At 48.4% G+C, this 12,357-nt stretch overlaps 2 protein-coding genes across 4 annotated transcripts; one reads left to right on the forward strand and one right to left on the reverse strand.

The window, feature by feature from the left end:
• The first annotated feature begins 20 nt into the window (after positions 1–20).
• On the forward strand, positions 21–8,424 carry ILK (integrin linked kinase). 3 transcript variants are annotated; one of them, XM_074305048.1, is made up of 13 exons: positions 21–151; positions 965–1,073; positions 5,368–5,533; positions 5,734–5,829; positions 5,936–6,032; positions 6,182–6,265; positions 6,456–6,541; positions 6,919–7,028; positions 7,106–7,233; positions 7,352–7,473; positions 7,575–7,674; positions 7,772–7,902; positions 8,005–8,424. In XM_074305048.1, exons 2-13 carry the CDS (start codon positions 985–987, stop codon positions 8,152–8,154), a joined length of 1,359 nt encoding a protein of 452 aa, XP_074161149.1. In that variant the 5' UTR covers positions 21–151; positions 965–984; the 3' UTR covers positions 8,155–8,424. The 3 variants fall into 3 exon arrangements, with proteins under 3 accessions (XP_074161149.1, XP_074161150.1, XP_074161151.1); XM_074305049.1 differs by having other exon boundaries at positions 113–346; XM_074305050.1 differs by lacking the exon at positions 21–151 and adding an exon at positions 547–672.
• TAF10 (TATA-box binding protein associated factor 10) lies at positions 8,395–10,544 on the reverse strand. Its single transcript, XM_074305052.1, has 5 exons — positions 10,227–10,544; positions 9,575–9,732; positions 9,096–9,160; positions 8,842–8,956; positions 8,395–8,607 (listed from the first exon to the last, which is right to left on the reverse strand). The coding sequence occupies exons 1-5, from the start codon at positions 10,432–10,434 to the stop codon at positions 8,518–8,520; spliced, it is 636 nt and encodes a 211-aa protein (XP_074161153.1). The 5' UTR covers positions 10,435–10,544; the 3' UTR covers positions 8,395–8,517.
• Between the last annotated feature and the right edge of the window lie 1,813 nt (positions 10,545–12,357).

The raw sequence follows: 12,357 nt of genomic DNA on the forward strand, positions 1-12,357 counted from the left end.
ACGAGAGGAGGCTGTGGGCGCCCAGAGCGGCGGCGTGGCGAGGGGCGGGGCTAAGCCGGGCCGGGATCCGAGGCGGGTGTGGCAGGGCAGGCGGAGGAGCAGCGGCCGGAGTAGGAGGCAGCTACGTTTGGACCTGGCCCCTGGAGCCCCGGTAAGGAAACTTGCGAGCTAGAGGCGGGGGCGGGGCCGTGGACCCATTTTATGGTTTAGGAAATCGAGGCCGGAACGTGGGGCTGAGTTGCCCGCACTTGGCGGGCCTGGATAACGGGCGGAGTCCCCAGTCCGGTCTCAGGACGCTGTGCAATCCCGGGCCGGTCCTGCTTTCTACAGACCCCGCGGCTGTCAGGTGGGGCTCGGGGTAGCCGCGGCGAGCCTCCCTTCGCCCTTTCTGGAATGGGGGAGTCCGCGGAGAGGGGAAGGGGACCACGCCCAGGACCGACTCCTGCCCCTTCGCTGCCGGGGGCTCCTCCCCGACTCTTCCCCCGCGGGCCTCCCATTCCCACGCACGTAGCCGCTTCCGAGGTCCCCAAGTGCCCGGGGCACGAACTTGTCCCGCGCAGCCCCGGAGCTCAGCCCCGCCTCAGGGGGCTCTGCCGGCGGCCCGGGAGGACTTGGGGGAAGTCCGAGCTTATCCTCCAGGATAGTTTGGAGACGAGTGCCTAGATTGAAGGGGTGCGAGATGGGAGGGATGTGGGAAAGCCCCGTTACCTGTAAGCCCGGCGCTTCCTCCGGGAGCGGTCCGACTGTTGTCTGTCTCAGAAGAGCCCCTGGGGAGGGATGGCAGGGAGGGAGATAACTTACCCACCGGTGTGAGTGTCCCCAGAGAAGCGCCAGCCAGGTCAGCCTCCTCTCACTTCCCCTGTCCAACTGCTGGCCCGCGCAGCCAGGATGGGTCTGACAGAGGGGACCGAAAAGGGGACGATGACACAGAGGGCCTCTTCCCCCTCCCCTCCTGCCTCCCTAGGGCCCCACGGAGCTGCCGTCATGGACGACATTTTCACCCAGTGCCGGGAGGGTAACGCTGTGGCTGTGCGGTTGTGGCTGGACAACACGGAAAACGACTTGAACCAGGGGTGAGGGGCTCCGAGGGGCTGGGCAGGGCATAGCAGGCTGGAGAAACCTATCTGGGGCACAGCCTCTTCTTGGGCAGAGTCTATAGGGTTTACTTGCTGTCTGTGATCCATACCAGGGCCAAGTGGAAGGGGCTGGGATGTTGGGGAGGGGAATGTATTTCGCAGAAACATTGGGAGATTGCGGCCCTAATTCTTGCATTAGGGCCGCAGGTGGGGTAAGGGCTTAAAGAACTCTGTGAGAACTCTGAAAAGCAGAATGTGAAAGTTCTAGGAATTCAGAGCTAGATATTCATTCCTAAGGTCTTAAATCTACAATTTTGTATTTCTCTTTTTGCCAGTTACTGTAGTGGTAAAGGACAGCCTTTGAGGGCTTATTAAACTGTCTTTGGAAGATAGAGTTGTGAGCTCTAGTTCCTGGTTCTTGAGCTTCTGGGCTAGGAGATTTGGGCAGATTCAGACCCAAAGAATAGTAGGTCAGTGTTAACTTGACGGGAGGTCTCTAGTGGAATAACCCAGGCACGGCTTGATTTTTGCGTTTTCAACATTTTCATCATTGACTTGGGGAGAGGTGTAAATGCCATGTGTGTCCTATTAGTTTTGTGTCACCTACAAAGAGTGATAGCTAAAAAACTGGACAGGGTAATTGGGACAGCCAGGTGGTGCAGTGGATAGAGCACCAGCCTTGAAGTCAGGAGGACCTGAGCTCAAATCCAACCTCAGACACTTAACACTTCCTAGCTAAGTAACCCTGGGCAACTCATTTAATCCCAGATGCCTCACAAAACAAAAATAAAAACAAGAAACAAGGCAAGATCCCAAATCATATTATTAAGCTAAAGTCAGGTCAAATCTAATAGAAAATTTCACAGGGCTGTTCAAACATGTAATCTTACTTTTGGATTAAAATTTTCAATTGCACAAGAACCAATTGTGAATGTACAGATAAACAATTCCTGTGGAAAAATTCTGGGGGTTTTAGTGGAATTCGTATTAAATGAGTTAATGTGACATTGTAGCAAAAAATATTTACTGTTTCCCAGGTCTTATTCAGAAGCATTCATTCAACATACATTTTTTTCAGTACTTAGCCTGTGCCAGGCAGTAGCAATACAAAGATAAAAATGAAACAATCCGGGGCAGGTAGGTGTGCAGTGGAGAGAGCACCAGCCCTGAAGTCAGAAGGACCTGAGTTTGAATGTGATCTCAGACACTTAATGCTTCCTAGTTGTGTGACCCTGGGCAAGTCACTTAACTCCAGTTGCCTCAGCAAAAAAAAAAAAAAAAAAAAAAAAGGCAAGAAAACAAATCCCTCTTCTCAAAGAGCTTCCATTCCACTGGGGGAAAGGGGAGATTAACATGTATAAACAGCAATCTAAAGTGAATATAGTGATTGGAAAGGGCACTAATGTTAATGACTAGAAGGGGATCTAGTCACACACGAACTGAGCCTGGGAAAAAAAAAAATAGGAGTTCTAGGAGGCTTAGATGAGGAGATAGTTCATCCTACTTATGAGAGACAAGCCTGTGTATTAAGGCATAGAAGCTGGAGATGGGGTGCCAAATTTAGAGAATATCAAGCAAGTCACTTTGCCTGAAAATTAAAATGTATGAGGGAGAGTAATGAATGGGAAGTCAGTCTGGATAGATCAGAGTATCGTTGACAAGAGTTTCAAAAGCCAAATAAAAAATTATATAGTAGATTTAGTCACTAAAGCTTCTTGAATAGAGAAGTGATAGGGTCAGACCTACATTTTAGAAAGGACAATTTGGGGGCTATAGAATGATGAGACCCACTTAGGAATTTTTTGCAGTAGTCTGGGCAAGAGATGATGAAGGGCCAGAAGAAGACGTTGATTATGTAAATGGAAAGAAAGGGACAGATGTGAGAGAGATTGTAGGGGTAAACTCTCCTAAGACTTGGAAATTGATTGGCTATGGAGGTGAGAAACAATAAAAAATCAAAAATGACTTGAGTGTTGGAACTAAGGTGGCTAAGAAGATGGTAGAAATAGGGAATTCAAAATGAATTAGTTTGGACAGAGAGATGAGATCCATTTTGGACATGCTTAGATTTCTGTAGAACATCTTATTAGGAGTATTTGGTGATTTAGGACTGATTTCAGTTCATGGAACAGTAGGTTTAGCTATAATGATCTTAGAATCATTTGCATAGAAATGATAATTGAATATGTGGGAATTGACAGAAGTCACCAAGAAAGAATATAAAGAAGGGCAAAGACAAAGCCATGGGGACATCTAAAATTAGGGGCCCAAACTTGGATAATGATTCAGCAAAGAAGACTAAGAAAGAATGTCTATACAGAGAATCACAGATATTTCGGGAAACTCTAGGGAGAAAATATTAAGAAAGGAGTTGGTTAGCTGGAGGTTAAAGATGATGACTGAAAGCGCCACTTGGTTTTAGAGAAATTGAGAAATCTTTGATAAACTTGGAGAGAGCATTTTCAGTCTAGTAGTGAGATCAGAAGCTAGTTTGGAATGACTTGAGAAACATAAGAGGTCATAAGAATAGATTTTTTTTTTAAAACAATGTAATTTATGAAAAGGAAGAAAGATAAAGGACAATGACTTGAGGAAATGCCATGGCTAAAAAAAATCATTTGCTTATTTAGTCTAAGGAGCATTTTTGTAAGCAATAAAGAAGAATGAGCCAGATACAGTGAGGTTGCGGATTAGGAACGGGAAGATGGTGGAGGCTAGTGGGGGGAATAATGCTGGAGATGGCAGTGGAGAGGGTCAAGGGCAGAGAAGTTGACCTAGAGTAAAGGAGGTCACATTAATGGCTTTTTGAGTTATAGAAAAAGGGAAAAAGATGGAATCCATACAAAGAACCTGTTTCCTCTGACTAGATCATTTGCAGAGAAGGGGGGAGGAATGGTTAAGGAGTAGGTCAGAGGTGTGGGTGTGTATATCAGAGACAGAAATTTGAGCCTGAGCAAAAAGAAGGGAGTTAACCAGTTGCAGTGAAATAATACAACAGTGAAGTCCTCTTAAACAGCACAGATATGTGACTTCTTCCAGTACTGCTCAGCAGCATAGTGATTGCGAGTTAAATTTAGTATGAGTAGATAAGTAGGGCGATATAGGATGGTAAATTAAAGTGAGATAGAAGAATTTCAAAGTTCTGGAACAGAGAAGCAAATTCTCATGGGTGGTGGTTAGAGCAAGAATATAACTTGAAGATCACTGGACATGGACACCAAATTTTGTTCTCTACCTTGCCCTAATTGGACCTTATCTTGAATATTGTAGGGTTTGATAAGTAGAGGATTGGAAAAACTGTCATGTGAAAAGGGGGATTAGGCTCAATGTAAGGAAAAAAATTTTAATTAGACCTACCTATAGCATGCATGCAATAGGAAGTAGTTAAGTTTCTTATGTCTCAATATTATAAAGCAGATGCTGGGAAGCCAGTTGTTCAGGGTGTTTTAGAAGAAATTCCGGATCAAGGACTGGACTTAGAGCAGAGTCTCAGAATCTCGGGATTTGTATGTATACAAACATATTTGTAGCTGAAAGAAGCAGAAGGGAGAGGCCTATAGTCGAACTAACAGGAGCCTCTGCTCCACCCCTCTTCGAAATGACCCAAACCCTTCAGGCTCAGCCACACCCCTCCTCCTCAGACTAGCCTGTCCCCAGTCCTTCTAGAGTGTTTGCTCCACCCCAGTCCTGCCTCTCAGTTCTGCTTGGGCAGCCTTCCTACCTCCAGACCTCTGTGGGAATTTCCTTATATGGCCATTTGACCAGAGGCCCTCTGCTGGAGGCAAGCCCCTCCCTCAACAGCTTCTGATTTCCCTTTCAGTCCCTAGAGTTCTGCTAGAACTCCTAGGGATTCTCCAGTTCTAGTGACTATTGACCCTCTTTTAGTCAACAGATCCTGATGTCTGATTTCTGCCAGCTTTTAATTATGCCCTTAAACTCCATCCCCACCCCCATTAAAAACTAGTTTATATAGAATTTTATATCTTTTTTTCACTTAATTTTTTTCCATTTAATAGATTAGGAAACAAGCTTAGAGTTTAAATGACTTCCAGGCTTATACATCAAGTATCAGCTATTTTGATTCCAATCCAATTTTCTGTTTCATCCATCACATTTGTCCTATCCCTCAACCCCTTAACCATGCTGTGACCTTAAATTCATTTTTCTGGCCCTCTATTATCACAGGATTGATTTTATTTCCACAATCCACTTTTCACAATTCATTTTTTTGTTATAAGTTTAAGGCAGTGTAGAAATGTGAATTTTGACCTTATTTATTCCCATTTTCTAGGGATGACCATGGTTTCTCTCCTCTGCACTGGGCCTGCCGAGAAGGCCGCTCAGCTGTGGTTGAAATGCTGATCATGAGAGGAGCCCGAATCAACGTAATGAACAGGGGTGATGATACCCCACTCCACTTAGCAGCCAGCCATGGGCACCGGGACATTGTGCAAAAAGTAGGCAATCTTTCCTTTATATCATCTAGATTGGAGCACTGTTCAGAGGAATTGGACAATGGGATAGGGTTTGGCCCTTGGCATGGGATGAGGAAGGGCTCTTATCTGTATATCTACTGCCAGAAAACATTGTCTGAGGAAGAGGGGGAGGGGGTGGTACTGAGTTAATGGGGTACACATGTCCTTTGTTTTTTTCTTAGTTGCTTCAATACAAGGCTGACATAAATGCAGTGAATGAGCATGGGAATGTGCCCCTTCATTATGCCTGCTTCTGGGGCCAGGACCAAGTGGCAGAGGTGAGGATTTTACTCATTTTGGGGAAGAACATCTGATCTCCAAAGGTGTTACGGGAGAAAGTGGGTAGGGGTAGGAAATGATCCATTATGGTCATTCCTTCCCCAGGATCTTGTTGCTGGTGGAGCACTAATCAGCATTTGTAACAAGTATGGAGAAATGCCAGTGGACAAGGCCAAAGCCCCACTTCGAGAGAGCCTCCGAGGTGAGCTGTGGATCCCAAACTCACTGTCCAGCCCCCAATGTTGTTTTTCAAGTAGAAGGTCATCTGTGGGAGGGGGAATAGATTGGGGTCCAGCTTTCATATTGCTTACCCTGAGGGGCTTATGCCTCTTGATTGCTTTTCCTTCTCAGAACGAGCAGAGAAGCTGGGCCAGCCAATGGGCCGGATCCCATACAAAGACACGTTCTGGAAAGGAACAACACGCACTCGACCTCGTGAGTTGTAATAGTTTACTCTTAACACCCAACAACTCTTCCCTTAAAGTTCTACTCCTTGGTGAATTCCATTATCTACCCCAATTCATTATCCTCAAAGGGACTGGCCCTGGACATCTCCCCCCCCCCCATTCCCCTTCAGGGAACAGCCCCTACCTAGCTCCCCTGTCTAACACCCCACTCCTCTCAGGGAACGGCACCCTGAATAAACACTCAGGCATCGACTTCAAGCAGCTCAACCTGATGGTGAAACTCAACGAGAACCAATCAGGAGAGGTGACCTGTAGACCCTTAAGAACCCTTTAGTTCCAAGCCCAAATCCCCTAACTGCCTTAGCCTTGGCCTCCTAACCACACCCCATCTACCCCAAGCTTTCTGCACAGGCCAGAAACCCTGTATTGTGCTTTCTCCTTTCTAATCATTCCTCTACATCACTCACTGCATAGTGGGGAAAAACCTTGGATTTCCTGGAGAGAAAGTGGGTTTGGCTCTTATTTTGCTGTATAAGTTATTTGATTTCTCTAGGCCTTTACTTTCATATGTAAAATCAAAGGGGTTATAGAGATGATCTGAGGTCCCTTCCAGCTCCAATTTCTGTGATCTTATCCTCCCTGACCCTAATCCCTAATCTGATCCTGCCTGTCCCAACCCAGCTGTGGAAGGGTCGGTGGCAGGGGAATGACATCGTCATCAAGATGTTGAAGATCCGTGACTGGAGTACAAGAAAGAGCAGAGACTTTAATGAGGAGTATCCTAAGCTGAGGTGGGGGAGTTGGGGGTATGGGGAGGTGGGGAATCAAAGGGGCAGAGCAGCAGGTGAGTTCTCAATTATCTTTGCAGGATCTTTTCACACCCCAATGTGCTGCCTGTTTTGGGAGCTTGTCAGGCGCCCCCTGCCCCTCACCCTGTTCTCATCACCCACTGGATGCCTTATGGCTCCCTCTACAACGTGCTTCATGAAGGGACAAGTGAGTTGTGCCATTGCACCCAAAAAAGGCTGAGATGAGAGTTGGGGACAGGGAGGGTAGAGACAGGAGCTTGCAGCCAGCTATCTGGTCTGAAGGGTAACTCCTTTCCTTCTCCCAGATTTTGTCGTTGACCAGACCCAGGCAGTTAAGTTTGCTCTGGACATGGCAAGGGGCATGGCCTTCCTGCACACACTGGAGCCCCTCATACCCCGACATGCCCTCAACAGCCGAAGCGTTATGGTGAGACTTAAAGCTGCAATGGACTCAGTATATCTAATCTAATCCAACTGTTACTTGAGCAGATTCCTCACTACAACCAGCCTTTGTTTTTTCCTCCCCAGATTGACGAGGATATGACTGCCCGTATCAGCATGGCTGACGTGAAATTCTCCTTTCAGTGTCCAGGGCGCATGTATGCCCCTGCCTGGGTGGCTCCTGAGGGTAGGGGGGATGAAGGCAGAAGATAGCAGATTTACTGGGGTGGTGGGAGACAGGGAAAGAGTCAGGCTTCTTATCCCAATTCTTTCCCTCGACCCAGCCTTGCAGAAGAAGCCAGAGGAGATTAATCGTCGTTCTGCAGACATGTGGAGTTTTGCCGTGCTGTTGTGGGAACTGGTGACAAGGGAAGTGCCATTTGCTGACCTCTCCAACATGGAAATTGGCATGAAGGTCTGGAAAATGCAGGAGACATGTTGGGGGGGGGGGGGAGGATGAGGGTAAAAGCAGATTTATGGGACATGTCCTGAACCTGGGGATTCCTGCTGTTTATAGGTTGCTCTGGAAGGTCTCCGACCCACCATTCCTCCAGGTATCTCCCCACATGTGTGTAAACTCATGAAGATCTGCATGAATGAGGACCCAGCCAAGAGGCCCAAGTTTGATATGATTGTGCCCATCCTGGAAAAGATGCAGGACAAATAAGAGCCTTATGGGGGGAAGGGGGTACATCTATACCCCCTTCCTAGCAGCAGAACCCAGGGCCCTCCCTCTCCTGGCAACGGTACAGCCACCTCAGCTCCCCTTCAACCCCCAGCTTTAGGGGCTACCTTCCCACCCCCATCTGCCAATCTTGGAGGAGTGGGGGTAGGCTCAGCTTTGTTTCACACCATGCCAAGCCCCACTTCTCAGTGTCTCCCCAATGTGGGAAGAGCAGCCACCTGCCTCAGTCACAATAAAGGTTTATTATGAAAACAGGCTGGTGTGGGAGTGGGTGGGGAAGAAGGAATGGGACTGAATGTGTACACACCCACACACACACCCCGGCCAGCCGGGGAAGAGGTGAGCTTAGGTGAAATAATGTGGCTTCTTGACATTAATGCCATATTCACTGAGTGCAGGGGTCAGGTCTTCCATGGTCAAGGTATACTTTCGGTCCTGGGAGAGAAAAATGAAAGGCAATAATGTGAGCCAGGGATGTAGTCTTGATTCTTGCATTAAGAGGTTACATGTTCCCAGGCAAAGACTGAGTTTTTATGTATATAAATTAGGGGTAATAATTCCCATAGTTTTCACAGGACCAGAGAGGTCTACTAGTAGAAAGTTTCAAGTGTCACTAGGAGATCCAGGGGAACATTTATCACGTCACCAGCCTAATGCCAATCTACTCACTTTGCTCTTGCTCCTGGAGCTGCCTGAAGCAGTGCCCTTCATCTTGCAGTGCTGTAGGGCATCATTGGCAATGTCAGAGATGAACTTCTGGGCTGCCAGGGAGATGAGCCGGACACTGGGAAGGTAGAAGGAGTTGGCATATGGGGATAAAACTAGCCCTCCCTCAAGTTGAAGTCTGTACTTGGCATACAGAAAGGAGCCAGAGATGCTCACTAGATGCTGGGGACTGGATTTTCCTGTCCCAAATCACTTACATTCTGGGATCAGAGGCTTCAAAACCAGCACGATTCAGGTAGTAACCAGTAACAGCATCTGGAATCTGAGAACATAAAACTTTAATCAGTCATTAAGTACATAATGTATCAGGCATTATGCTAGGTACTAGGGATACAAAGAAAATCAAAAATATCTTTGAAACCAAAGAGTGGTTTAATCAAAAGTGTGGAGTGTGTGCATAATAGAAAGGGGGAGGGAGGCCAAAAGTCAAGAGATTTGGGTAAACCTCATAGAAAACAGCTCTAGAAATAGTCCATAAAAGAAATTAGAACCTTTGGGTAAATCTAGCTTTTGCTGAATGCTAATGCCCTTCAGAAACATGGGAGAAAAAGACCTTCAGCCTAGAGAGAAAAATGGATTTAATAAGGAAAAATTAATGACAGAAGGAATCTCGATAAGTTGGCCAACACAAGGATGCAGAGAACTGAGAAAAGGTTGTAAGAACAGTTATACGTACTGTGGGTGTGTAGTCTTCCAGTTGCATGAGGAAGTCCACCAGGGGGGTATTGGACACAACGGGCTTGACCTCTCCATTGGCAGCACCAGGCAGCACGTACACCCCGTTAGACATGGCACCTTCCGGAGGGGCTGTCCCCCCAGCTGCCGATACCGGGACTGCCAGAGAACAGATAAGAGAAATTTCAAATGGATAGTGGAGTAGTGGGAAGAGTGATGTTCGCTAGGAAGCCAACACTAAATTCAGGAGGGGCACCTGGCTGATCTGGAAACGCCTCACACTAGGTCTTCCAGGCTCGCGTTGCTCAGCTGTTCAGTATTCCCTCGTTTCCTCAGCGCTCTGGAAGGCTCGCCGTCCCTCCCCACCCCCACCACACACACCCCTTTAGGGCCTTTCTGAGACAGAAGGGCCCTCGGTTATCCAGTCAGTTCTCTGTGAACAAGAATCTACGATAGCAACTGGTCCTCCAAGCTTCTCTTTAAGGCCCTCCTGGAGGGTTCGGGCGCCTTCCATCCTAGGACAGCTTTGCTTTTGTCAGCGACTTCAGGAAAACGACTCTCAAGCTGCGCCACCCACACGAGAGCCCCAGTTCCCCCCAGCTCTTCTCATCCTATACGGGTCCTGGCTCGTTCCCCCCGCGCTCCCTGCTCACCCGAGGCCCGGCGGTCGGACGTGTCCCCCCGGCCAGGGCCGGGGCCTGCGCCTCCCGCGGGGCTGGCCTTGCTCTCGACTGTAGCGGGAGCCGGCGCCGGTGCAGGGGTCGGGGTCGGAGCAGGGGTGGGGGTGGGAGTCGGGGCCGGGCCCGGCGGGGCAGGGGCAGGGGCCGGGACCACCTCGGGGTCCGCGCCACTGCCACTCATGGCGCCGGGCAGGAGGCGGGGAGCGGGGACGGAACCCGAGGCCGAGAACTAGAAGGACAGAACCGCTTCCGCTTCCGTTTAGGTTCACGGTCTTTCCCTCCCCCTCAAGCGACTCCCTCCTACTTCCGGCTGAAGCCGCGCCCTCCGATCCCGTTGGCGTAACCGCGACGTCGAGTCCTACCTATGGCTTGTATTCCTCTCCCAATGGATCCGGCTTGGCGCGCCTCTTTCGCCCCACCCCACCAGGATCATAGAGAAGTGCGAAGCTAGAGGGTCTGTGGAACCGCTGGGGTTGCTGTGGAAACCGGCTCGTTTGTCTTCTGTAGATTGAACTTTCCTTTGGCCTCCCGGACCTCGGAGGCCGGGTGAGCCCTCTCTTAGCCCTCTGTGATTCCGGCCCACGTTGAGGTCTCGAGCACTCTGACTCAAGTCCGAGTTCATCTGTTGCTTATTGGGTGGGTAACTGAGTAATTAACCTCACTGGACCTACTGCCTCCTCTGTAAAAAAAAAGTCCCCTCAGTCCCGGGTCTCTCCCGGCACTAAGCCAGTGCATGACCCCGGGGGCTGAGCGGCGCCGGCGGAGGCCGAAGGACTGTGGAGGTCGGGAGTCCCTGGGCTACAGTCTCTTCCGTCTCCGGCTCGGCGGGCTCCGCCGCTCTGTGCTACGAGAAACTCCCTGACTAATGGCGGCTCTAACTTCAGCCGCGCTCTTGACCTACACCTTTAAGAAACGGCAGCGTGTTATCAGTGGGTAAAGATCGTCCGTTCCCTCTACTTTCGTTGTCTCTGCACGAACCAGTTAGCGAGTGGGAAACTGGGCTCCTCTATCCTTTTTCCCTTCCTGGATTTCTGGACTGAGCCGATTTTAAGTGTCCAAAGTTCTTTTCTTCTAGGAAACTACTCCAGAAGTCAGAGGCTTCCCCCCCCCCCCCCCTTTGTGTACATTTTCCCTGACAGGATCCTCCCCTCAGAGCTGCTCCAAATTCCTTCTCACACATTGACTGAAGAATCTTTTTTTTTTTTTTTTTTAATTTTTAAAAAATAGTGGTGTTTCTCCTCCCCGGAGGCTTTCTGGTGAAAACTGGAAGCAGTGGAAGATTGGACTTGCAAGCAGGAGACTTGGCCCCAAGCTTCATTAGCGGTTGGATTGGATTTCAGTTTGTCTGTGCATTGACAAAGACTTCCTTTAGTTTTAAGTTGCTTTAACAAAGTGTATCCAAACATTTTTTTGGCAAGTGGGTGTCTGCTTTGTAAAACCTTATATTCAGCTCATTTCTGCAGTCACTTTTTGCCACTGTGGCAGCTGCGGGATACAGTGTATCACCGGAGTCAGGGAGGTTCTTCTCCGGGTGGCTTAACCCCGCCTGCCTCCGCCGCTCATTTGTAATATGAACCAGAAAAGGAAATGGCGAATCTTCCAGTGTCTTTGCCGAGAAAACTCCAAAGGAGTCAGGAACAGTCACATACAACTAATTAACCGTTTGCAAAACACGCCTACCTATTTTACAGTGTTATCGTAAATGTGGCTGGGCGACGTATGGTATCGTAGATATCATAGAGCTTTGTTTTTTAACTCTAGTGCTTTTGTCATACAATATCAAATAGTATAACTATCTAAATTTGTCATGATCCACTAATAGATTGCCCCTATAAAGGGGAAGGGGGGAATAATTCCTCATTTAAACTCCTATACTGCTCCTGCCTTCCCTTTCCCCTACCAGTGCCTAGCCCCATATTCTACATAGATAAAATTTTTTAAAATGTTATTAACAACTATTCACATCAATCAAGAGATGATTGCAGGGGTGACGCTTCTTCCTTCAATTCCATTTGCAATCAAACAAGCCTGTCCTAGCTAACGGTTTTCTAAGAGCATTTATGATAAAGGTTCAGGGCATCAGGTTCCTTCTTCATCTCTGCCC

This window comes from Sminthopsis crassicaudata, chromosome 3 (genome assembly GCF_048593235.1).
Source record: "Sminthopsis crassicaudata isolate SCR6 chromosome 3, ASM4859323v1, whole genome shotgun sequence".
In the NCBI taxonomy this organism is placed as follows: Eukaryota; Metazoa; Chordata; class Mammalia; order Dasyuromorphia; family Dasyuridae; genus Sminthopsis; species Sminthopsis crassicaudata.